Source organism: Thunnus thynnus, chromosome 24, assembly GCF_963924715.1.
Source record: "Thunnus thynnus chromosome 24, fThuThy2.1, whole genome shotgun sequence".
NCBI lineage: Eukaryota > Metazoa > Chordata > Actinopteri > Scombriformes > Scombridae > Thunnus > Thunnus thynnus.
In genome coordinates this window covers 3,050,226-3,078,204 of record NC_089540.1, presented here as the reverse complement: position 1 = coordinate 3,078,204, position 27,979 = coordinate 3,050,226, and the positions used below count along the sequence as shown (strand labels likewise).

Here is a 27,979-nt window from a genome sequence, read left to right as displayed (position 1 = left end):
TCTGCACTATTCTTGAGTAAGGCTCTGTATTTTCGATAATGGCTATCCCCACGGCTTCAACGAGTGATTGACAGCTAACTGAATTGTCTTCCTCTCTCAGGCTCCACGAGGTCCTAATGGACCTGCAGCACCAGCAGTTGCAGCAGCTCACAGACTGGTTGGATGTGACGGAGGCACGGATCAAGAAGATGGGGGCTCAACCATTGGGTCCTGACCTGGAGGACGTCAAGCATCAAGTGGAAGAGCATAAGGTGAGCTGCTGCCGGTCAGGGCCCTGTTGCTGAAACGTGGTTTATCTAATCCAGGTTTACATAATATTATCAAGCAAGCTTAAATTAGAGTGGATAGACATGCTGTTAAATCCATTCCAGACACTTTGCTCTCTGTTTTTGTATTTGGAAAGGCTCCCCAAACTCTTTGTTAGCATCTCTCATACTAAAGTCCCATGCACACTGCTTCAACATGTTGAGAAATGGTTGGCCCATCACTGTTTGGGATAGGGGTTTACAGACAGGTAAATTCTCATCCAACTAATTTCATCAAATGCAGTTTGAGTGTTGATTTGTAGCTTCATACTTAGCCTGCTGACATGAGAGTGGTATCAGTGTCCTCATCTAAAGCAAATTATGGAAGTATATTTTCCAAAGTGTCAAATTTTTCCTTTAAAGTGCTCAGAAAAAATGGAAAATTGAACATCTACAAATCCATTACAACATGGCAGCTCCACCTGCTGAGGAAGATCATGTAATACAATCAAAAGCTTCAGAACATCAACTGAATGGACCTTGGTGAGATTGTTTTGACAACAGTTTTTTCCAAGATCAGGAATGAACTTCAGTCTCAATGTAGGTACAGTTGACTGCAGTGTGTTCAGCAGTGTGAGGCTCTGCACTTCACCTATGTTAACTCCCATCAGTGTATTTGGCAGTTTCACAGATCTTCCTGTCAAATTAGCTGACTGTTTAGACACTTGTCAAACTCATGCTTGATCTTCTCACAGTAGGAGGCTCTATCAGACTGGATGCGATACAACAAGCCTGCGGAGTCTGCAGCTGAGGGGAAACAACAATTAGTCAACCTCACCACTAAGAAGCTGCTTAAATTAAATTCAGGTTCAGTTTGGGAGCGCCAATGATTGGGATGTGTTGACAGTAGGTTCATTTATGTTTGTGTTTTGTCTTCTCTGCCACTTGAAAGGGGTGAAATCATCTAATGGGAAAATGGGTTCTGATTGGCTAAATCACTACCAATCATGCCGCTGTACAATCTTACCCCAAGAGTGAAGCTCAATTAGAAATCATAGATTCATCAGAGAAACAAAACACATCAATAATATTTCTTTTGTGTGTGTCCTGCTTTTTTTTTTTTTGCTTTTGCAACCAATTCCCCTGCTGCACACCAGAATCTCATTTTGATTGGGATTGCAACCAGTGGAAAAATCGTTTTGAGAGAGTGGAAGCTTTGAGAGAAGCTTCGGAAATTGAATTCTGCTACCAGCAGTGGGGGGTTTAAACAACATGACCACTCTGACATGTTGTTTAAACCCCCCACATTCTTCTACATCTGTGGTCGTCAGCGATTTACTAGTTTTAGTCTGAGGCTACAAAGTCCTTGTTTCAATCTTTGTGTATACAGATTGAAAAATGGAAGTGAGTTGAGAGTTTCTCAGTGAAAAAGCACTGATTAGATGCGGCTGTTGGTTGTGTTTATGCTGTTCAGACAAAAGTTTGTTCAAGTGTTTAGTTCTTTTAATTCAGTGCTTACAGAGGCATTTATTGTGCCCATGAGAAAATCAAAAAAGGGGGGAACTTTAATTAAATTTTTTCCATGTGTTGCTTGTCGCACACAATCCATCATGAACAGTTACTCTACACTGAATTGCAATGAACTGAGTCAGCTTTCCTCCTTCTTTCTCTGAACCACCATCTTGAAATTTGGTATATACAGAATGTCATTAATCTTGAGCTATTAGATTTTTTAGAGTTGAAGACTAGTGCTGAAATGATTAATTGATTGTTCAATTAATCAACCGACAAAGATGACTACCAGTGTGTTTGGGTTTTTCCTGCGGTGTTATGCTATTTTGATGATGGATTAATCAATTAATCAAGGAAAAATGATGAACATCTGTTTCCAGATTGTCAGATGTGATGGATTTGATACTTTTCTCTGTTTTATATCAGTGTAATTGGATTTTGGAATATTAGTCATACAAAACAAGCAATCTGAAGTCATCACCTTGGGCTCTAGGAACTCTTGATGGGCAGTTTTCACTTTTTCCCAACATATTATAGACTAAACAATCAAATAATCAATAGAAATCAATAGAAAAAATAATCCACATAATAATCAATAATTAAAACCAGAAAAGGCCAAATGTTCTGAGGAAAATTTGCATGTTGATAATTTGCAGTTAAAACATATGAATTTGTTGAAATATTGAAAAAAGTTGAAATGGAAGTCAGTTGCACCAAGGCTGAAAGGATTTGAAGATTCTGTTGTCCAAGTCCAAGCACCGAAAGGAGTCAAAATGTCAAATGTAACTGACTGAAGTGGAAGTCCTGAGAGAAATAAGGGCCAGTTCAACTGTATATGAAATGAAAGAAAGTGTCGGATGAAGTGTAATCACTGAAAGCAGCTGGTAAAGCAGACATTTGTTTTTTTATTGTTGTTCAAAGGAGAAGAACTGAGACCTGCAAGGGTTAAAGTGTAAAACTGAAGGCTTGTTTGGAAGCCTGACATTTGAAAAACAGTCATTCATATCACTTAAAATATAACATCACAGCATTATGAGAGTGGACAGAATGTGTCTTTGTATTACAGCGCAAATTTAGTTTTAAGTGTTGAATAAAGAAATATTAAAGCTGAAACTAAGGTGAAAGTATAAATGATTATGAAGGAGTTTAAGAGGAGGTGAAAATTGGCAGAATGTTCTTACATTCACTTTAATGGGCATAAAGAGTTTAATATTTCAAAAAGAATGGAAGATATCAAAAATCTGAATAGAAGCACAGATGTCCCAAATTAGCTGAACAATTTGACGTTTGAATGAGGTGTCTACAAGAAAGTATAAGGAAGTTAGAGGCCTGATAATAGTTAGTTGCCACCCTGTCTGCTCATGTGGAGGCCAGTGTCTTTATTTTATCTTAAAACCAACTGTTCCGTTTGCCACCTGGTGTTAAAGGAACATAGTTGAAACACTATGCTCTAAACTCCTGTGGTCTTGCAGGAAACCAACCATTTTTAGCTCCCGTTGCTTCGAGCCACATTCAGCCAGTCATTAACTCCGCATCATAAAAACTTGTGTATGTATGTATTTCTGTTCTGCTTTATTTATAAGTGTGTTTCTGTGTGTTGTTGCAGCTCCTGCAGGAGGACCTGGAGCTGGAGCAGGTCAGGGTCAACTCTCTAACCCACATGGTGGTGGTGGTGGACGAGACCAGTGGAGACAGCGCCACCGCCGCCTTGGAGAGCAAACTTCAGGTGAGGGCACATGCACTGTCACACACACACACACACACTCACATCTGTGTTAGACATGATCACATTATACACACTTTGCTGATCACACAGTGCATTGGGGAAATTTTTGGAGCCTCACTCACTGGCTCTCTCAGCGGGAGTGGGCTCAGCAGACTCCGGAATTGTTTCTCAGGGAAAATAGATTGAACAGGAGATAGTGTTTTCTTTGGTGTGCAGTAATTAGACCTTGCCAGCGAGATGTGCCTCTGCTGTGCGTGTGTGTGTGTCTGTTTGTGTGTGTGTTGTAGCTTTCTGCTGATTTTGTTTACTCCATAAGTTATCATCACAAAGACTCCAGCTAGGAGCCAGACTTTGCTGCCTGTTTATGCGGTTAATTCTCTACGCTTGTCTTAACCTCTGATGTATGGGCCTTAGTTCCCCTTGTTAACTCCCAAACACTGCAAAGAATAAAGCTGAAATCTATTAAAACAGCAGCCGCTGATTTCCACAACTTTCTCACACAGTAGCCTTAATTGCAGCTAGCTGACACATATCCACGATTCCGTTGTTGGAAGGTATCTCACTCTGACATTGATTGGCCAAGCTGTTGATACAAGGATATTGAATAAACAAGTAGATCAGCATCTGTACCACTGAAGCTTCTTGACAAGCTGCCTGACCTCTGACCCCCTCTGGAGAGGGAGAAGATCCTTTATGTACTTCATCATTACAAGACTGTTGCATTAAGAGTTATTTAATTATTTATTTAGCTCTGAATGTCCTTTTTGTAAAATCGGCCTGGACCTTTCATGAATAAATCACTGTAGAATTGTCATACTGTGGGCTATCTTCTTCAGCCATGAGGCAGGTATTCACTGGTATTTAGTTCACAGCCCCATACTGCCCCCATACTACCTCTACAGACAAAGTCACAGGCAGTTATTACCTCGAGTGTTTCTGAAACTTCCACATAAAACTTTGGTAGGTGTCAAAACCTTATTAATTTGGATCGTTTTAGTCAGCCAAAATAGGTATTGGAGTGGAAGAGCTTAAGGCAGGTCCTGCATTATTAAACTAATCTTTGTGGCTCAGTCTTGTCAATCTCTAGTTTTAAGATTTTTATGTTTTATTTTATATTGCTCTCACATGCATGAAATGTCCTGAAATAAAGTTATGTGTATTCAAATGACCACAACAGTTAAATAACACACAGAAAACTTATGTTACCATAATATTATAATTAATGGGCACTTGGAAGCTATAGACTACATCCAGAGGGTCAACAGGGACCTGAGTGCAAATTTTTGCCTGGGGCTGCCCTACAGGTTAATCCAGCCTTGCATAAGCAGAACATTAAACAGAGCATATTTTAACAGCAGTGTGAAAGCACAGCCTTGATTACAGATGGAGGTTGTGCTGAAGCGTCCAGACTAGGCTGGATATTATTTGAACTGTGATGGACAGCTGACCCAGTGGACAATAGGAAGTTGATGCGAGGAGAAAAGGGGAAGACATGGTGATTTTATCTTTGGGAAATTCAATCTGTTATTTTGGGGAAGGTGCGAGTGAGCACGCTGAGGTAGATTTGGCCGTAACTGGCTATACACACAAACAGGAAATGAAGAAATTTGGATAATTGGATGCGACTGAAACTCTTCCTAGGGGAGAAAAGGTTTGAAGAGCTGTGGATAAAAGTAAGCTCCTCTGCACTGAAAGCAGATTAGCTGAAAATGAGAATCTCTCCTCTCAAACTTTAGTCAGAAACTCCTAAAAAAAAAAAAAGTAATTTGCACAAATATACTGTATTAATGACACAATGCAGCTGCTAGTATCTTGAATTATTCACCATGCCATATTAAGCAATTACAATGCAGAACAAACATTGGTTATGAAGTCCAATCACACTTAATATTATCAGACACTTAATGCAAGTTCTTGTTTGACTCTCTTTTGAACAACTGGAGGTTTTTGTGGTGCGTTTCCTGCAGTGCAGTTTATTACTAAATAGAAGATAAGAGAGATAAATAGATGAGAGAGAACATTGTGTGCCGGAATGTAAAAATGCAAATAGAAGGTGCCTTCCCTGGTTTCTCCCCGCTGTTGAACTGTCACTTGATTAATTACAGGCCATTCATCTTAAGATTAACCTGCTGAGCCTCTCTCTCCATGTCTGTCTTTACCCGCTCGCCTGTCTCTCACTTTTTTGCATCTCATTGTCTTTTCATTTCCTCTCCCCCCACTCACTGCCCTCCCTGCTCTCTGCCTCTCTGTCACTCTGATGACTTTGTTCAGTGGACACACTGAGGGTTTTGTCTTTGCTAGTTAAATGGAACGGAAGAGTGTCTCTTCCATTTCACTCAGCTAACAGCTAGCTGCCAATACACCGATACAATGGAGTCACGAAAAATAAACTTTTACATCTCAAGGCCTCTGTGTGTGTGTGTGTGTGTGTGTGTGTGTCAGTGCTCCCACATACTTTAATGCACATACTGTTTTCAGATCTGTTGGCTGGTACAAGTAAAATAATTACAGTATCATAAGAAATTTGTCTATAATATAGGAGAGAGTAATAAAAACTACTTGTTGATTAACATTTCAGTCATTAGTATGGAAGTCAAGAAAGGCTGAAGAATTTTAATTTTATAGGCAGCCAGATGTCTAACTGTGAAATTTAATCTCAGTGTTGAAATTTAATCATCACTGAAATTACAGCGGTGAAATATGTTACCAATGTTTTATTATTTCAAGTCGTGCAATTTCAAAAACTTCATTATAAGGTTTTTGTTTTTTTTCCAGAGTCATTAATTCAGATAAAAAATGAAAATATCCATAGTTCAAAGATCCATACTGGACAACATGGTGAAGCCATGCTAGCGGCTCTGCTCTTTACTGAGCTAATTGCTAATGTTAGTGCGCTAACATACTCACAATGACAATGCTAACATACTGATGTTTATCAGGTACTGTATAATGTTTACCATGTTCACCCTCTTGGTTTAGCGTGTTAGCATGCTATCATTTGCTAATTAGCTGTAGATACAGAACAGCTGAGGGTCATTTGAGAACCTGAAAAAAAGTCTTATTATTATAATTATGAAACTTGAAATGACCTGGTAATTTCAAAGAGGGGAATTCAATCAACATAAATTCACTATTTCAAAGTAAATATATATATAAGTGCTATAATTTCAGTAGAAAAACCTAACTAAAAATGCTCTCCTGGATTATGATGCAGTGATCTAGAATCCTGTTACTTTCCCTTCATTTTATTACAATGAAAGTACAGATCACTCATTGTTCACATCTTATTTGTACAGTCAATGGCCTCTAAGCACTCAGACAGGATTTTAGAGATATATCTTGTTCCTGTCATCTCTGAATTTCATGGCCTTCCACAATCATGATCAGCTCCGTCCCTGTGGGAGAGAGAGGAACGAGAATCAAACTGCATTTTTGGCAGCTAAAAGACTTAAACTGGCAAGTGGAAATGTGAATCCATTAGCCTTTGAGGCAACGTGCTGAAAATGTTTCAGTCCCTCTGGGGAAATAATCCAAAAGGAATTTTTGTACTAATGTAGACATAAATAGATGATTTATATATATGTGTGTGTGTTTGTGTGTGTGTGTGTGTGCAGGTGCTAGGTGACCGCTGGGCAGCCATTTGTAGATGGACAGAAGAACGCTGGATTCTGCTTCAAGAGATTTTACTGAAATGGCAGCACTTCACTAATGAACAGGTATGAGCGTGTGTGTGTGTGTGTGTGTGTGTGTGTGTGTGTGTGTGTGTGTGTGTGTGTATGTGTGTGTGGAGCTGAGGCAGGATCACAGCAGCATTTGCTGCATGTATAATGAGATTAGTTCATCCAGATCATGTCTACTCCCACATTCTGCAAGCCTTAAGAGAAATTTTAAGCTGAACATCACATTATGTCAGTAATGTTTGACAAGTCAACTCATTTATTATGTGCATGGAGCACTGCTGTTTGACCACTGTACATCATGAATTTAAATGTGTCACTTTGTCAAATGGAAGCAAAATGAGACAGAAACTTTTGTCATTTGTACAACAAGATGCCATGTTAGCAGCTCTGTGAGGCTGTAATGTACATTTTTAAAGAAAAACAAACTGGTTTGTCCCTCATTGTGATCAGATCTCAGCCTTGTGTGAATGCAGTCTATGCAGCGTGATGAAAATCCCTCCAGCAGGTTGAAAGGTCACCAAACTACACCTCTTCCTGTTAGCTTAAGCAAACCATGTTTGTTGACAAGTCGGCAATCTCCAGCTATCTAAATTGCATAAGGAGATCTGATCACAATGTGGGTACAATCAATAAGAAGAGGGCTTATGCAAAGACTCATGGATTGGATGTCATTATCCAGATACAGATCACATGTCAATATCAGGTGTAAATTGGATCACAGATTTGTTTTTGAACATTTAGGCATACACTTTTCATAATATCTACGCTACTAGCTGCTGTTTATGTACAGTTTAAACATCATCTGAGGTTTTATCAATGCAAAGAAGCACTAAACACAAAGTAAAGTTGATCACCAAAGTTCACAAAGACCATGACTGTTGCCAGTTGTCAAGATATTTCACTCTACAGGAAATGTCAGGAGATCACCAAAGTTATTAGGATTCATCTCTGGGGAACATAAATGTGTGTACAAAATTTTATTGTGATCCATCAAATTAGTTGCTGAGATATTTTAGTCTGGACCAAACCAACTGACTGACATGGCTATCCCTAGTTAATAAAAATCATACACGTATCTCTTTGGTGTGATCACAACAACAGGAATATGTATCTTTCACAAGGCAATGAAAGCATACCTTCATCCAAAGACCAATTAGGACTCCACAATTCATAAATGTAGCATAAATGTATATTTTGATTCTCTTTATGACGACTTTCGTATTTAAAATCACCCTTTATCAGCATCTTTGCAGTTGATATTTTTAGCTCCAGCAGGACTTTGTAAAGGAAATTAAATGTGTCATGATATCCGATTTGCTCATGTTCTGTGATTAATAATTGAGGAAGCTAAAATCATAATATGGGATCATACACGATTAACTGATCAGCCTTAATTAAAAGCCCAAACCAGATTTGCAATGTTGCCCTCTGGGTCATAGTCACCCTTTGTTTACTGCTCGATTTATTATATAGAAGACATTTTAATGCTTGAACGTTGACTCTATGTAAGGATTTATCAACATAAGTTTTCCTTTTCATCAAAATATCGCTTCATTAAGACAAATTAGTTAAGGGGCTGGTCAAAGTTAATGTAAGTTTTTTTTAAGAGTATAATAAAATCTAGATAATTCATTTTTAGTATGCTTGAGTCTTACAGTTTAAAGTATGTGTGCATACTGCATCTTTGCCTAATGTGTCCAAAATGTGGGACTTGGGGCATCAGGGGTCCATTAAATGGAGCATGACTACTCAGTTACACAAATGAGTACAAATTTATCATGAAATAACCTCTACACTCTGTTTTAAAATGAAGGATCATTGGCTACGATGGCTTCCAGACATCCATAAGAACCAGAACCCAAATTGAATTTGTTTAATTATTCAGAACATCAGGAAATACATTGAATTCCATTTTCCCTTGTTCTCTGGCTAAATGCTTGTTCAAGTGCCACCCCAGGCTCTGGTTGGAAATGAACTGTCCGTGCACTGATAACAGGAATATTCACAGTGTGTGTTGTAATCCTGAGGAAAGGGAGAGATGCTGTCACAGACAATAGGCTGCGTTTCAGTGGCCTGAGGAGGATGCTGCAGTCAAGAGCTGTCTGTACGAACAGGAGACAATGGACTCAAGTGCACCGCCTTCCACATGATAACACTTCTCTCTAATCCTCTCTCCTCATTTCCCTTCTCTTCCATTCATCCATCCTTCTTGTTTCTTCATCCACCAATATCTTCTCTGGATTTCTATGGATCCCTCTCCTCCCCTCCCCTCCTCTCCTCCCTACGCCTCCCCTCCCCTCCCCCCTCATCTCCTCTACTCTCCCCTCCCCTCATCTCCTCTCCTCTCCTCTCCTCTCCTCCCTTCGCCTCCCCTCCCCTCATCTCCTCTCCCCTCCCCTCCCTTCCCCTCCCCTCATCTCCTCTCCTTCTCTCCTCTCCTCTCCTCTCCTCCCTTCGCCTCCCCTCCCCTCATCTCCTTTCCTCTCCTCTCCTCTCCTCTCCTCTCCTCTCCTCTCCTCTCCTCTCCTCTCCTCTCCTCTCATCCCCTCCCCTCCCCTCCCCTCATCTCCTCTCCTCACCGCTCCTCTCCTCCCTTTGCCTCCCCTCCCCTCATCTCCTTTTCTCTCCTCTCCTCTCCTTTTTTCATCTCCCCTCCCCTCATCTCCTCTCCTCTCCTTTCTTCATCTCCCCTCCCCTCATCTCCTCTCCTCTCCTCTCCTCTCCTCCTCTCCCCTCCTCTCATCCCCTCCCCTCCCCTCTCCTCCCCCCATCTCCTCTCCTCTCCTCTCCTCTTCTCCTCTCCCCTCCTCTCATCCCCTCCCCTCCCCTCTCCCCTCATCTCCTCTCTTCCCTTCCTCTCCTCTCCTCCTCTCATATTTCTCCATTCCTCTCCTCTCCTTTACTCTCCTCTCTTCTCCTCACCTTATTTCTCCATTCCTTTCCTCTCCTCCTCCTCCTTCATCTTTCTTCTCTTCCTCTGTCCTCATCTTCCCCTTTCCTCTTTTAACTCCTCTACTTTCTTTCCTCTCCTCTTCTGTTCTCCCTTGTCTACTTCTTTATCCTCCTTCTTCACCTCATCTTTTACACTCCTCTTTTCACTCCTCTTCTTTCCTCTTCACTGCTCTCTTTCCTCTTTTCTTCTTTCATCTCCATCTTACCCTTTTCTTTCTCTCCTCCTCTGTCTTCTCCTCACAGTGTTTATTTGACTCCTGGCTGACTCAGAAGGAGGAGCTGGTTAGCTCCATAAAGACCTCCAACCTGAAGGACCAGACAGAGATGGTGGCCTGCCTCCGCCGTCTTGCTGTGAGTCTCCCTGCAAAAGAACTCTAAATCCCTTTCATTTAACAAAACAAAGACATGTATATGAACTAATCGTATTACAGTGTTTCTCAATCACTTACACACTATAACTGTGCCTATTAACTAAACATCCCAAACCATGACACCACCTACCAAAAAACAGACTCATTTCCCAAAACTATTCCTACACTATTCCCCTGTTTTCACTCATGTGCTCATTTAAAAAGCACTGGCATTCACTATCATTTACTCAAGTCATCACAGCTGGAACCCAGTTAGCACACAGTTCTCTAGGTGGAAACACTGAGAGTCAAAATCGTGTAATGCAGTGTGTAATAGCTGTTTTGTAGTGTATGTGTGTATTTGATGCTTTTGTGTGATGTCTGAAGGCAAAGTTTGGTTTAGATGTAAGACTACATGGTTTTGAGTGGAGAGTTTGGTTTTGGGAAATAAGCATAATTTCAAGAAATGTGTCTTAGCAATTGAGAAAAACTGTATAACTCCCACACAGAAACCCACAGTACACTGATTTAAAATGTATCCACCTATTCCTGGTCATGAACGAGACAATATCAAAACAGGTATCTGTGTGTGTGTGTGTGTGTTCTGTCAGACGGTGAAGGCAGACCTGGAGGTGAAGCGTCCCACCATGGACAGGCTGTGCTCCATGAGTCAGGACCTGCTGTCCAGCGTCAAAAACAAGGAGGTGGCCAGCAAACTGGAGGCCAGACTGGACAGCTTTGCCCAGCGCTGGGACAAACTGATCCAGAGTCTGGAGATGAGCAGCTCCCAGGTACGCCACATATACAGCTGTGTTTTACTGTATATGATACATAACCAACAGAGAAACAGTGAGCAGATGAGGGCTGGATTTGTGGGTGTAGTTGGATGAGGTAGAAGAAGAATTTCAGTTATGAGACAGTAGCAATGAATTAACCATGTTATTCATGAGTAAATGTTTTATAATTATAAGGTTTATCCAATTAAAACAACATTGCTTTACGACATGGTCTGTACAGCTTTTGTTTGGCCTACCAGCTAAGTGATTGCAGTTCATTTCATTCACTCCCAGGTGTTTATCAGCTGTGATTAGGCATTAGAAGGAAAACCAGCAGGACGTCTTAACTCAGTGACCAGGATTAATAAAACACTGATTAAAGAAAAGCAGCTCCAACAGCTCTGGGAAAGTTTGGATTAAAGACAGTGTTTTAAATATAGACAAAGAAAATTAAAACACAGCACCTCTTCAGTAGGCAAGTCATTGCTCATCTTCCTTTACTGCCAGATTGTCTCCTAAATAAATAGTTGGTGTGCCCCTTGTTGGTTTACCAAACTGGTTTGTTCTGGTACAAATGACTCCCAGGTTTCCTGTCAAAATGAAATCCTGATGTTTTGTAGTTTCCAGACTCACTGAAGTTGACATTTATCCTGCTGTAAGAAAGCTGCTGTGATGAAACAGAGTCCTGGTAGCTGCGAGTCTTTGGCCTGAGGGACTGAGAGAAAGAAATGCATTGGCTGGTTGACAGGGGTCATTGAACACCTATAGAGGTTCATGTTACACACGAGTGGAGAATATGGAGGAGGCAAGCATGGAGTCTGGACTGTTAAGACGCTTGTGAGTGCAGTCCTTTCTCTGTGCTGTCCTGAACAGACATACAGCGATGAAGGAGTGCTTTCAATCAGCATTGTCACGCAATTATCACTCCTCAATCATCACTTTTCACACAGTGTTCTTCCCCCCACTGTTCCCTCATCATCTTCTGACACTGCACAATCTCAGTAAAATCCTCTGGTTTTTATCTCTGTCTCTCTGTGGTCACAGTTGTGCTTTTAAAACTGACATGCTCACTGAAGTGATGAGATTAAAACAAATTTCTTCTGTGGTATTTGAATAAAAATATTGCAGTGCATAATACTCTTATCCTGTCGTCTGGAGAGTTTTAGACTGAGCACTAGGTCAATTGTTATTATATTACTATTATTTACATTATAGGTTAGCGAACAGGACATTTATTCCCTGAACTGCTTCTTCAGGCAGCACATAATATAGACTACAACAAACTCACAGGCTGGGAAGCTTTTAGGCATAGTCCAACTAGTTGCCAGGGCGCCTTTGAGAGGGAGATTGTAATTAGCACCCAATCTACTTTTAAAGGTTTGTTATGCTAACATCCAATCAGGCATTATTTTGCTAAATAAAGCCTCCACTGACTCTCGTTGACACTTGCTCTCAAATTAGAGCTCAGGACAGGCTGATGTAGAAGCTGATATTAATTGACTGCAGTTCTACTGCATCTGCTAAATGACAAGAAATGTATTTCTATAGGTTTGTTCAAGTTAAATTAGCTTATAGTTTAGGTGTGATGGGGAAAAATCCTACACATATGATGCATTGTGGCAATGTTCACATTTGATAGTGTTTGATAGTGAATAAGAGGTGTATTGCTTGTCTCTTTGATGTTAACATGCTGGGAAACGTAATATAAAAATGCAGTTGATGTAAATGTTCTTGTTTTAATGTAGTGAAATGTTATGAAAGTAGTACAGTAAAAAAACTGCAGATGAACAAATATTGTCACCATATGTTGATTAATCCGCTGCTGAAAATAGTCCCAACAAATGCACTATTTCTTCCCGTTTGGGTAACATTTGCTAAGATCTACAATGACCAGTTGTTTTAGGAAATCAATGAGCCTTCATAAAAAACATTAAACTTAATATTTGTGAAACGTTTTTTAGAAAATTACATCTTCACTAGGAAACCAAAAGATTTGGAGTCAGAAAGTACATATGTACTTATACAGTATACTGCATATAAACATACTGTACATGCACAGACATTACAGTATTCTGCAGCTGAAGACAGAATCCAACATGAAGCTTCCTTCCATCTTCTTTTTACTCTTTGTCTCCCTCTCTCTCTCTCAATTACATGTCCATTATAATCAGTCAGATAATTAGCAGATTGACCTCTGTGGGCACACACAGTCCACCCACTTCAGCTATGCACACGCTCATGCACACACGTTTCCATGGTAGCAAGGCTATCCCAGTAGTTGTACTCGCTGCTTAACTGTCATTAGACTCTTCCCTGCTGAAACAAACCTGCACACACACACACACACACACACACACACACACACACAGCAATGTGAACAATGCTCAGCATTACTACAATAAGCACACACTTTCATGTGAACATTAACATTAATATTTACACTTTAATATACACATATTTACATACACTTTAATATGTTAATGTGAACATACACACACTGTGTGTTTTACCCTGTCTGTTATCATCAATGGAGGTGTTAAGTAATCACGTCTCATGTGGATAATCTGTAGATTAACATAAACACAAATACCTGCACACATAAAATCTACATTTGTCTCTCTAATTTCTCTCTATTACTCTCTTCTGCTGTTACAATCTGTCAGTTTCATAGAAATCCCAAAGTGCTACTTAACCATCTCACAGCAGTCTGAGTACACACTCACATTCACATCTGTAGTGTTGTTGAAACCTCACAGACATGCCTGCTTTGTTTTTATTGTGATAATGTAAGATTCATGAAACAGATCCTTGACTCATTGCCTCTCAAGGACACTGTTGCACTGTGAGTGTGTGTGTGCAGACAGATGTGAGAGTGTGTTAAGTGGTGATCTGGGATCTCTATGATTTTGACAGATCCTTGTAAAGTGATATTGCACCTGCTGTCATGTGCAGCTTGTCCAAGTTAAAAAAAACAAAAAAACATTGTGTGTGTGTGTGCACTTTCAGCTCTCAACGGCTGTCAGTGTGGCCCAGCAGTCCGAGCTGACCCACTCTGTCACAGCCACCGTTACCAAGGTGACAACAAGGGAGAAGGTGTCAGCTGTGCGCCAGCCCCGAGAGTCTCCGCCGCCACAGAAGAAGAGACAAGTGGTTGTGGATTCTGAACTCAGGAAAAGGTGAGTGTGTATTGCTACACAGAGGTCTACTTTAAATCAGTGTCATAACATCAAAAGTTTTAAAATGTTCTAATCAATCTGAAACGTTCAGTTACATGCACCCCTTTCTGCTGTCTTATCTCAGCAGGTAGGTTATAAAACATCGCAGATGCTGATCATGAGTATCTGTGATGATGATAACAGAGGCCATCTTGAAGTAGAACCTTTGATAGTAGTGAAGTAGGCACTTCTGAAAATCTTGTATCTTGTAGTGAGTAGTGAATCAAGCGACCTTAGAAGTGGATTTGTTATGCAGTGGTGGAAGTACATAAGTACATTTACTCAAGTATTGTACTTAAGTGCAATTTAACATAATTGTATTTTACTTGAGAACTGCCATTTTATGCTCTTTTATATTTTTACTCCACTATATTTAGAGGGAAATATTGTACTTTTTACTGCACTACACTCAGGGAGTTGTAATTACTTTCACGATTAAGAATTTACATATGATCACTGTATAAAGTCTGATGCTGCGTTCTCCTGGATTCAGACAAACTGTAGATGGCAAACTGGATATCTATGACCTTATGTTTTGGAGGGAATGTAACATTAATTTTAAGTTTACAATAGAATTCTGAGAGAAAGCTGCATTTTATAGCTACATGCATTACTAGAATAATTACATAAAATAATAGACACAAAATAATTTTATTTAATATATTTTATTGTGACATGTCATGCATGTTTCATTTCGCCGTCCTGCCGTTCCATTGGACTGTTTGTTTTCCCTGTGCCGTCCAGATATTATCAGTCTGCCATCTACCTGAATCCATGTGAACGCAGCATTAAACTATAAAACACTATATAAAGAAGTTAACATTAGCTCCACCTCAACCTGCTTCACCATAAAAAATGGTGCTTACTCATATCACATACTTACATCATTACCTAATCACCTACATCATTAATAATAATCCAGTAATATAACATTTATTAATACAACACTCTGAGGGAAACTGTTATTCACAATGAGTGCTTTTACATGTGATGCTCAAGCACGTTTAGCTGATAATAACCCCCCTACTTTTACATTTCAGTTTGATTTACTCCAGATAGCTGCAAAAATTCACATGAGGGAAGAGTGGAGTTGATCAAAGTGTTGATATGTGCATTTGAGTCATCTTTAGTTATTACCTTGCCCTCCCTTTACTAGCAGCAGTGAGTGATTTCAATGCTGTCCTGTCTTATTGCTGCTTATTGAGGAATTTTTACTGTTTAACTTAAGTAAAGGATCTGAACACTTTTCCCACCACTGCTGTTATACTAGACTTTAGTGATTACATAGACCGTGTTAAAAGTGTATATTTGATACTTAACTGTAGCAGCACATTAAATGAATTGTAAGACCCCTTATCGTGTTTATTCATTAGATTTTGTGAATAAGTGTGTTCTAGTTAAAGTGATACTCTAGCAATTCCACAAAGTTCCTACATTAGCCATAATAGACTTTATAGCGTCTTTTATTTGACTCTTCCTGCCTAGTAAATGCCCATGTCTTTCAAACTCTGTATCTCCAGTTTATGCAGACTCTGTTATAAACTGTTCTCCTAACACAGGCTCAGATAACTGATGACATCACTGTGATATCAGCAGGGTTTTTTTCTCAGACTTAATAAAGCTCCTCCACCTTATACAACTGTCTGAGTAGGACTCCTCATTACTAGTAAACTTATCATCATGTGTTGAATTGGTGGCCCTGTTAAATGAAGGATCTGAATACTTCTTCAAAATGTATTTTAGGCACATTTTGAGTTGGTAGTGTATGAGAATAGTTTCCTGTTCACTTGTTTTTAAGTGTAGTGTAGATGAAGGTTTCCTCATTATTTTAACAAATACTAAGGGAATATTCACTAAATGGACATGAAAACCAATGCCTCACAGTGCTAGATCCTGATTGGCTGACATCTAACCAAAACTTGGCTTCCAAATTTTGCTGATTGGATGGAGCTGAGGTGTTGTTTAATGAGGGGAGCCAATCAAGTCCAAGTGTGGAATGTTCACTGGATTTAATCACAGACTGCTTATAAAATTAATATTCAAATGTAATAAATCTAACCACCAAACAAATTTACATTGTGATGCTTTGGCTTTTTTTTTTTTTTTTTTTTTTTAGCTTTTTGCTTTTGAAGAATGTTCATGTAAATAATACTGTGTAAATGCAGAGACATTTTCATTCCCCGGCAAAGGTTTTCTTTTAATTTGCAGATTAATGAACAAGCGGCTGTTTAAAAAGCATGAGGAAACTGCACAGAACAATTACAAGTGTGACTTTGAATATTTTCCTCTGTAGTCAAATACAAGGCAATCTGCAAATTAAATCATTTATAGTGAGGGGGAACAATAAAGGATGCAATTGTGAAAATGCAGTTTTTATAGAAAATTACAGCGACAAGTATATTGAGCAGGTAATATTGCCAAGTGTATATTTCTTTGTGTGTGTGTGTTCAGGTTTGACGTGGACTTCACAGAGGTCCACAGCTACATGACCCGTGGTGAGGCCATCCTACAGAGCCCCGAGTTCTCTGTGTCACGCAAGGACGGCGGTATTCAGGAATTGCACGACAAAGTGCAGGTAAAAACATTGTCTGTGTGTGTGTGTGTGTGTGTGACATCCCACAGAGCTTAATCTGTGGAGACCTGTGATGTTGAAATAACAAGGTTCCATTGCACAGTTGGGTCAGGAATTAATTTTACCGTCCATATAGCAATCATACCTGTGAGGACGTTCTGAACTGTGATTATGCATACAGGACAATGCTGATGCGGCTTACTGAAAGTATGAGATGCATCAAAGTATCCATAATGACTGTGGAGTTTTCAAACTTTTATATAACAGTTACCAATGCATGGGAACTGACTGAATTTGACCCCTAAAGGAGTGAAAATACAAGAGAATTACATACTGTATCACCAAAAATCTGCTTATTTGCATAGCAAATAATAAAACATGGAAACAACCAGTTGTAGCGTAACAAACAGGTTTTTCCATATGGCTTAAAGGAATAGATGTAGCTAGACATTTGGAGAAAAACACTCATTCCCTTTTTCTGCTGAGAGTTAGATGAGAAGATTGATACCACGCTCATAATTGTACATTAAATATGAAGCTACAGCCAGCAGCCGGTTGGTTTGGCTGAGCATAAAAACTGGAAGCAAAGGGAAACTGCTACAGTGGCTCTGTCCAAAGGAAACAAAATCTACCTATGGCTAATTAACTCATTATCATGTTATATCTAGATTGTTTAATCTGTACAAAAACAGTAGTATAAAAATGACACATTGTGGTTTTACAGGGGGTTATGTGAGGGACTATTTCCTGGAGTCATCTAGTCACTGTGAGGTTGCCTGGAAAAGTGCATGACACATCCACTTTAACGTTATATTCAAACACTGTAATAATGCACTCCTCTTATTACAGATATTGTAAGTTACCTCTTGTTATTGACACAAATAGATAAATTAGATGCAACCAACAATTAATATATATCCACTCATATAGAAATACTTCTGTAAGATAATGCTCACAAATGACTCACAAAGCACTGATGCATGCTTGCACATAATAAGCAACTCAAGCTTTAGATCAGGCACAACTAAAACTGGTGTAACCGTTTACAAATGTGTTAACAAATCATTCATATTAAATGAGTTAAACACAAATCCACTGCAACCTTTCATAATCAATGTATGAAGCTTTTAAGCACTGTTTGTGGACATCAAATTGAAGTACCGGCATTACAAACGAGGCATGTGCTTTGGTAATAGGTGCAAACTGACGAATTTCAGGTAGACAGATTCTTCAAAATCTCCTCTGATCTTAGTTAGCAGTTGCCTCTTTGCTGTCAGCTCTGTTCTCTGCAGCATCTTATATAAGAAAACAGTCTAAAACATCATATTAGGAGGAAAAATGAGCTAGGATTTTATCCTATTTACACATGAAAGGTGTCGTAACTGTCTATCAGAGAAGTTTTAATCATTCCCAGTACTGAACAGTATCCAGCATCCCTTGGTCTTAGTGAAGCAATTTTGTCGGTTTGATCCATTTTTAATGTAACTCCCTCACAACATACACACACATATACAGTTTATACATAGTAAATCCTTTCATACTAGAGGATTTTTAATTTACATAATGCAATGTATGCACCAACAAAGTATACATCATTGTGTAGAATATGAACTCAAACCCAAAGGAAGGCATCTACTGCACAAGATTTACTGATAAACATTCGACAGCAAGTATAGTAACTTGAAGAGGAAGCAGGAGTGGTTCTCAACATGGGGTCAGACACCCACAAGTGTTCCAAGATAGATCTGAGGGGGTCACAAAATGATGAATGGTACAAGAGAAAAAAAATATGATTCTGATGTGCAAAATTTGTTTTGTTTTGTTTTTTTTTTTTGGTTTTTTTTAACATCTTTAAAAATTTAGCCTTTTTCCATGCAAAGTACTGGATACTTTCACCCCTTTATAAATCCTTCAAATGAAAGAAACCAAAAAGGGAAAAACATTCTTTAGTCAAACTCCTCACAACTCATGTCCACAGTCAGGTCCTAGGTAGGTAGATTTAGATTTATATTAAGGAGTCATGATAAGCCTAAAAGGTTGCACACGAGTACTTTAGAGTCACAGATTTTAGTGCAGATTGTATTCCATGAGATGACAGTGAAAAATGTGCCTTCTTCAGAGGAACAAGAGCTTCCTTCAAGCAAGGCACTTTTCTTGCCAAAACATCAGCTCATGTAGAAAAATCTGCACTAATATCTGTCAGTGATCATGCTTGTTGTGGGAAATACACATATTGACTTTGCTATCGAGAGTTACATTAGAAGATTGATACCACTCTTATGTCAGTGCATTTTAGCTACAAATGAATGTGTGTATGGATTAAACAAACTAGATATAACATGTTAATTAATGAGCTTTAGGGGTGCTGGAAGGTGTGTTTTTGGGCTTTGGAGTGAGCCAGGCTAGCTATTTCCCCCTGCTAACCTCTCTGAGGTACAGCCCTAGTTTAGTGTCATATGACCATTAGCTTACTAGCTAATGTTAAGTAATGCTAGCAAACCTACTGTTAGATAGATTGCTGTGACTCTTTTCTGCTTACACTGCTGTTACACTATGTTTTAGCATATCACAGGTAACACAAGGCACCTCACCAGGAGACATGTTTGTTGTGACAGGTTGATTACCTGCACCATATTCAGCTCTCATAATACATTTATGTCATGGTTGCTGTTCACTCACTCTCAGTCAAGTAATGATGTCTTTAAAGCAACTGACCTATATACTCTGGGAGGATGTTATTACTCTCCTGAATCAGTTGTTTCAATGACAGTTGATTAAATCTCCAGCTTTATGTAATTTGAGTCTGTTACTGGACAATATCATTGAATGAACTAAAGAGGTTATGGGTCCGTCTGGCTACAACAACAGGATGTAGAATAATATTGAGACCCAGGAAGTCGTCTAGCCCATGTTGTTTTAAGGAATGGATTGAGCTGATGACAAAAATGGCTACATTGAGTTACATACAGAGTAATGGAGCTCCTTTCTGTTCTTAATAATCAGTAAGTAAGTAAAGTTTTATTTATATAGAACTTTTTAAAACACAGTTACAAAGTGCTTCACACAAATACATGAAAAATATAAATAAAGCAAAATCAATTACAATACAATTACAAGACATAGCACAATGAGATTGACCAAACTAACCAAACTAAAAAATACAAAAACATACAACAAGGATGGAGGTCTATAAAAAGGCCTATAAAGATGGGTTTTTAGAAGCTGCTTAAAACAGTCCAAAGATTCAGCAAATCTGAGGCGTTGGGGAAGATGATTCCAGAGGGTTGGGGCTAAAACTGCAAAGGCTTGGTCACCTTTTGTTGTACAGTTGGAGCAGGGGATGGATAAAAGGGAGGAACAAAATGGAAGTGGAATGAGGAATGAAGAGATCAGAAATGTAACTGGGGGCAAGGTCATGCAGTTATGAACAGGATCTTGTAGTTTATTCTGTATTTTACAGGGAATCGGTGGAGGGATGCAATATCAGGGGTAATATGTGACCTACGGCTAGTTCTAGTTAACAGCCTGGCAGCTGCATTTTTAACCAATTGTAAACGATTAAGAGCAGCTTGACTGAGGCACGTGTAGAGGGAATTACAATCATCTAGACAGGAGAAAATGAAAGTGTGAATTAATAGCTCGAGATCCGTAGAAGACAAGATACATCTGAATTTTGAATTTTTTTTGTTGTTTTTTTTAACTGAAGAATGGACAAGCTTAGTAACATCATGGTCAAAAGTCACATGCTGGTCAAAGATGATGCCAAGATTCTTAGTGGTAGAATTGATATTTGAATGAAATGGACCAATAAACTGATCAGCTGCAGTGGCAAAGTTATCAGGTCCAATTAGAAGATGTTCTGTTTTGTCAAGGTTTAGGTGGAGGAAATTAAGAAACAATCAGTCTTTGGTGGCAGCTAAGCAATCATGGAGGGAGGACAGTTAATTCAGGTTATTGGGTTTGGCAGAGAAATAGATCTGTGTTTCACCTGGCATGACAGTGATATGACATGTCTTGAAAGCGGCTGAACAAATGGAAGCATGACCCAGAGGAAGCATGTATAGCGTGAAGAGGATTGGTCCAAGGACCGACCCCTAAGGGACTCCACACACAGTAGGGTAGCTGAGGAGGACACCTGATTATTGATACAAACATTAAAATATCTATTAGTCAAAGAAGACTGAAACCAGTTTAAAGCTGCACCAGAAATGCCAACCTAGTTTTATAACCTATCAAGTAAAATGGCATGATCATTGGTATCAAAGGCAGCAGTTAAATTGAGTAAAATAAGGATGGAATATTCACCTTTGTCTGCATGCAGAAGAATGTCATCAGTCACTATTAGTAATGCAGTACTGTGCTTGAGGTGAAAGCCAGATTGAAATTTGTCAAAGATGTTATGACCGTCAACCAACTTCAGGAGTTGGTCTGTAACGACTTTTTGTAGGATTTTGGTTAAAAAAGGTAACTTGGAGATCGATCTATAATTCTCAAAGCAGGATGGGTCAAGTGTGGGTTTTTTAAGGAGAGGCTGAACAATGGCAATTTTACAATAGTCAGATACGGACCCAGTTGTGACAAAGTAGTTGATAATAGAGAGCAGGCTGGGACCTAAGACAGGAAGGACGGATTTTAGACATTTTGTGTGAACTGTATCACAGGGACTGGAGGAGGGACACATATGAGTTACAGTGTTAAAGAGGAACTGCAGGGAAATAGGAGCAAATTCAGACAGTAAAATAGGGCGGCTGAGCGGGGCGGGGAACAGTCGGGGGGGAAAATTCAATCTCAGACAATAAAAAAGATAAAAAGTTTTCACGGTCATTAGAAGATGAGGCGGGAATGGCAGGAAGAGAGGGATTTATAAGATGGTTAATAGTACTAAACAGAAACCTTGGGTTGTGTTTATTACTATTAATCAAGCCAGAGAAGTAGGCAGCTCGCACATCTTTAATGGTTTGGTTCAGTTTAATCAATAACTCCTTCATGAAGGTGGTGAACTTCAAGTTTAGATTTTTTCCAACTGCGTTCAGCTTTCCTTTATTGCCTTCTTTGCTGTCTGATGTTGTCATTGATCTAAGGGGTTGTATAAATAGTTGGGACAGCCCTTGAAGTGTATGGTGCAGAAAAGTCAAGGGCTGATGTACACATTTCATTGAACCAGCTAACTATGTCATTAATATTGGTGAAATGAGGAGGGCAATTGGCCAGACTAGAAAAGAAGCTGGAGAACGTGGCTGCGGCCTGCTCATTAAAGATGCAAGAGTGGATTATAAGTTTCTGAGTTTTTGTAGTTGGAAGTAAGGATGCATCAAAGGTAATACATTTGTGGTCAGAGACAAAATCAAACTTATTCAGCAAATTAAGAGACATGTTCAGGGTAAAAACTAAATCAAGAGTGCACGTGCGGTTATGTGTGTCAGCCAGAGACATGCTGCACATGGTTAAAAGACTTAGAAATGTTTCAAGAATTTGTGGCAAATGAGTTAAAAGTATTGTCAACATGAATGTTAACGTTCCCGCCTATAATGTCCCTATCAGATTTAAGCACCAGAGAGGACAGTAACCCAGAGAATTCAATGAAAAAACCCATATTCAAATTGTGGGGTTGATAAATGATTACACAGCAAATTGGGTCATCACACACAATTTCAAAAGTTTAGATTTCAAAACTGTTAAAAGAACCAAACTGAATGGAGTACAGCTGAAATACCCCCACCACAGCTTGTTAACCCAGGTGCATTCAGAAAATTACACCTGGGTGGTCAGAGCGCCACTAAAGGGGACATTCCCCAGATTTAAGCCAGGTCTCAGTAAGGAGTAGGAAATCAAGGTTATGGGATGTAATTAGATCACTGAGAATGAAAGATTTATTTGACACAGACTGAGAGTTTAAAAGTGCAAAGACAACTGGAATAAGGAGCTTAGCTGAAGTGGAATTACTACAGCAGACTGTAATCAAATTATCTGACCCAGCAGTTGAATACACAGAATCCATATGATAGTGGGTATTAAATCCAGGCGTAATCCTAACAGGAATAGTAATAGAAGGAATATATGACCAAATTTGTATTGGCACCTGGTATAATGAATTAGTACATTCAGATGTAACTCAGGGCACTTTCTTTGTCTTTACTGGAGTGTTTGTTGTCTATAGTTGTGTCTCATGTTGAAGCTGTATGCAGCCTGGGTTATTTTAAGGGGAGAAATGTCTTTGTTTTGGTGAATAGGATGTTGCCTGTGTTTTCATTTTTAAAAAAGAAGGGACGGTGAACATGTCTTTTGAATGTTATGAGCTATTATAACATCTGTTGTCTTATCAAAAAATATCAATTTAAAAAAACCCTATATAGTCTGGCTTTAACACACAGATATCACAGATCTTCCCATCTAACTCTGCAAGAAAGCAAATTTCCCAAAATGTTGAACTATTCCTTAAAATATAAACCTTATTCTGCTGAAATACTAAAACTTTCCAGAATTTGGCTTTAAGCTGATCAGTTACCATATCCTTAAGCCTTTTTGTTTACCCAAAAACTGACCAGACATGCTCAGGTTGTCTTAAATGTTGCAGCAGAATAAGATCAGGAGTTGATGAAAACTAGAGGACCTCTTATTGTTAGGAAGTAATACTCTATTGGATTCGACATTGACTTTTTAGAGTTTTTTAATCTTTCTTTGTAATAAATAATATTCTTCCTGCTGTTGGCTTGAGGTTCTTTTTGTCTTCCTGCTTCTTCGTGTCAGTCTCTTATCCTTTAACTTCCTATCTCTCTGTCTGCCCCATCACTCTGTCTCCCTCTGTCTCTCTCTCTTTGCCAAAGGCGATAGAAAGAGAACGGCCAGAGAAGTACCGAAAGCTTCAGGAGGCAACACGCACGGCGCAGACCCTGGTGGAGCAGGGTAATGTGCACACATACACACACTCATTCACATGCATACACACACATGCACGCACGCACACCCTGTCTGTCCCCATGGCAACGCCTCCACCTGTCCCACCCTCTCTCCTTGTCTCCATAGAAACACTGATAGAGAGAGGAAGAGACAGAACGAGAGAGGGAGAGAGATGTTTCTTCTCATCCGTCCTCTCCTCTGTCCTTGTGCAATTGTTGGGGCTTCTGAAAGCAGAGAAGCACTCAATTTATACTTTTCACTTTTCTTTTTTTTTACTCCTGCTATTGCTTTAACCTTCATCCAAACAAAACATGCCAGAACATTCTTCAACTTACTGCACTGTGTGCATGTGTGTGTGTGAAAGTGAAAGTGAAGGAAAGAGAAAGACTTTATATCTGTCCTTTTATGTGCCAAAATTCTGGCAAATACTTGATATGTTTTACTGTAATATGAAAGATTCTTTTGCACTGGGTGACATATCCTTTCATTACAAGGAGTATGGACATGTCTGTGGCTCTCAGCTTTTTTATGGGCCTAAAACCAAGACCCAAACCCAGTCTGTATCCACACCTTTCAGACCCGACCCGACTGAACCTGTCTAATAGTTGAGACCTAAACCCAACTCAAAACCCCAGGCTGTATTTTAGTTATTTCTTCTTCAAAGACAAAGTTATATGCTTGTCTTGGTGAGACTTATACAAAAGGCACTTATAAAAAATAACTAATCTGACAACAACAATAGAGCAACACAGAATATGGCACAGTAGCCCACCAGCACTAAACATATAGCGTTATAACTTCTACTAGTCAATTAGTCACAGATTTAGTGACACATTGACGTCAAGTTACTTGAAAAATGTCAATATCAATTTATCATATACATTTCATATTGTTAATTTAAAAAGTTATGAATTACATTATTTTATTAATTAACTCAAGAACAAAAGTAATTAGTTACATTATGCGTTCTACAGTCCAGACAGTCAGTATTTGGACAGTTAGACATTTTTTGTTCGTCAGGCTCTGTGCTTCAGCATATTCAAGTTGAATTAAAGTAATGGATGCTACATTTAAGTGCCAAGTCTCAGCTTTAATTTCAGTAGGTTTAAATCAATGTAGACAGAACTCTGTTGGAGATATAGCCCTTTTAACACATATTGGCCAAAGTGCAGGGGTTCAAACATAATTTGGACACTTGGCTACTAAATGTTTCTTGAGCAGCTGTGTGTCGTTTCAACATTAGTTCAGCACAAAAGAGCTTACCTTTGGCTCAGAGTTGAGAGCTGCTATTTAGGTTGATGTGGAGTTGTCTGTCAATATGAGGGGTGAAGAATAATAATACAATACAAAGTGCTTCACAAGGGCAGCAAAATAAAACAGAAAAATCATAGAATCATTAGATTTCAAAAAAGAGATGAAACCAATCCAGTGTAAGATAAAAGTCAAGTAAAATCCAGAAAGGCTCTCTGATAAAAGTATGTTTTAAGAAGAGATTTCAAAGGAGTCACTGACTCAGCCAGCCTGATTTCCTCACGGGCCCTGACTGCAAACACACTGTCCCCTCTAGTTTTCAGCCCAGCTTCTTGCCTGTGTACCGGCTCATATCGCACTATGAAAAAGATAATAATGAGACCAAAAAACAAAAATATCTATTAGAGAGATATCAAAGGTAGTTAGTTTGCCAAAATCAACAGCTGGGTACATTCCAAAAGAAGCAGGTGCACACAGGAAAATTTGAAAATGGTAAATGAGACGTGGCTGGCAGAGTCAATCTCCTAATCTCAATCCAATTGAGCTGCATTCCACTTGCTAAATACCAGGCTAAAGGCAGAGAGCCCACAATAAGCAAGAACTGAAGGTGTCTGCAGTAAATGCCTGGGAGAGCATCACCAGGGTAGATACAAAGCAGACAGTGATTTTTCATGTCAAGGACCCCTAAACTGACACAAATTAGACCACGGACCCCCATTTGATAAGATTTTGTCCCCCATCTAGTAAGACTTTTGCTTTTAGATGTTTTATTACAGAAAGTGTAGTGGTCATACATTCTGTCATTGTGTTACTTATGGAAGGAATTATAGTGAAAATAAATGATTCCCTTTTTTGCTGGGGACCCCCTGGAACTCACTCAAGGACCCCAAAGGGTCCCAACTTTGAAAACTTCAGCCAGTTATTGATTGCAAAGGATTTTCCACAAAATATTAAATATGATGATTTTGTTTGACTTCAAGCGTATCTGTCCAATTACTTTTGAACCCCTAAACTCTGGTCTCTATGTGTTAAAATGGCTAAATCCCCCCACAGTTCTCTCTATACTGACGTAAACCTACTCAAATTAAGACTTGGCACTTTAATGTAGTATTCATTACTTTATTTCAAATTGAATGTGCTGAAGCACAGAGCCTTAAGAATAAAAATGTGTAACTGTTCAAATACTTAATATATCTTTTGTTATCCAGCCCAGCTACTGATCCCTTACATTACTTGTGACTTGTTACTTCATGTTACTGTCATATATCATTAGGTAATGTGTAACTGCCTAACATTGGTCACAAATATATAGTTTCATTGTTTAAAAGGTTCAGCAATTTTCTAAACTAGCTGATCACTTTAGTTTTTAGCAAACGTTACTCAAATGGAAGGGAATACTGCATTTGTTGGGGCCTATTTTCAGCAGCGGATTAATACACATTTTGTACTCTAGAGAGTATTTCTGGCAGCAGGGTGGTTTGTGGGTGATTGAGTCAAAATAAACTACAGTGTGTGCGTTCATGGTAATGAGGGAACTTGTCACTCAGTGCAACAGTGTGGCTCATTGACATGTTTTTAATAATTTTTGGACAACAGTGGAGCTCTATGGCACAGAGTAATAAGATATATTAGATTTAAATAGTCACACAATACTCATTAGTAGATCAATTCATTGATAGATTTGGTCTTTTCATGGAATTTGTTGACAATAAGAAAAAATACAGAAATATTTTCATTTATACCCTCATACAGTATTATTTGATCCCTATCTCTATCTTACTCCTTTTATCATGTTATTCAAATGGAACTCATTGCTCTATTGTTACACTGTGTCGTTGACTTCTTCAGGATTACATGTGATGCCACTTAATAAGCATTAAGCTTATGCTACTGTATTCATAATAACCTGTAGTGGAAAATAGCATCAGCCAAACACTTGTAAATGTAAATGGGACATAAGAGAGGCACGATTACAGGAAGAAGAAGCAATCTTGAGCCAGTTTGTATGGTTGTATGCCAGATGAGACATGCAAGCCAGGACGCCGCCTTTTCCAGTTTCAATTATCATCCAGCCGATGGGGTTCACTTTGCCCTTTTAGAGACAGGAGCGTGAATCCATCTTTGTACAACTTTAACATTGATTTTTCCCTCCTGGAACCTCTGGGAGGTTTTCATTTTCCGGGCACTGGAGTTTTACGAGCACTTCAAATTGGCCATTTACATCAAAAAAATGTCAGTTACCGGTGAGCGTGAATGAACAGTGAGATGTGTTTGTGTGTGTGTGTGTGTGTGGTTGTGTTCAGTGGGCAGGCAGATAAACAGTTTTTGGACCTTGCATTTTGTGTGGAATATCGATGGCTGGCCTCACCTCTCCTACAGATGACATTTACCAGATTCTGTGTGTATGGCGTGTGTGTGTGTGTATTTATGTCTGTCCCCTACAGAGAGATGAGTCGTGCCCGTGTGAACTGTGAAACATGTATCACTGTGTTTGTGTGTGTGTGTGACAGTCCTCTCTCTTTCTCTGTCTTTCTCTGTCTGCCCCCGCCCCCAGAGGGGACTCGTGCTGATGACATTGCCCAGGCAGCGGAGCAGCTGAACCAGCGTTGGGTGGGATTCTGTGCCCTGTTGGCAGAGAAGCTGGCATGGCTGGCTTACCAGACAAAGGTACATATACACACACACACACACACAGATTATTAGGCAATTATTTTCATATTTTGTGGAGACTGTGGACTAAAAATGGACCAATAAGTGTTGATATGTTACAATGGCATGAGATTTTTATGGTTTTTGAAACAAA

The 27,979-nt window shown here is 39.2% G+C and overlaps 1 protein-coding gene across 8 annotated transcripts in view; it reads left to right on the top strand.

Annotated features, from left to right (window-relative positions):
• Positions 1-27,979, top strand: part of dmd (dystrophin) — a 322,537-nt gene that overhangs the window by 150,952 nt on the left and 143,606 nt on the right. For all 8 annotated transcript variants that reach the window (XM_067583225.1, XM_067583222.1, XM_067583219.1 and 5 more), the window contains 9 exons: positions 101-251; positions 3,364-3,483; positions 7,098-7,199; positions 10,359-10,466; positions 11,077-11,256; positions 14,248-14,417; positions 16,908-17,031; positions 23,853-23,931; positions 27,731-27,843. In XM_067583225.1, coding sequence (XP_067439326.1) covers positions 101-251; positions 3,364-3,483; positions 7,098-7,199; positions 10,359-10,466; positions 11,077-11,256; positions 14,248-14,417; positions 16,908-17,031; positions 23,853-23,931; positions 27,731-27,843 — 1,147 coding nt within the window. The remainder of the gene's footprint in view (positions 1-100; positions 252-3,363; positions 3,484-7,097; positions 7,200-10,358; positions 10,467-11,076; positions 11,257-14,247; positions 14,418-16,907; positions 17,032-23,852; positions 23,932-27,730; positions 27,844-27,979) is intronic.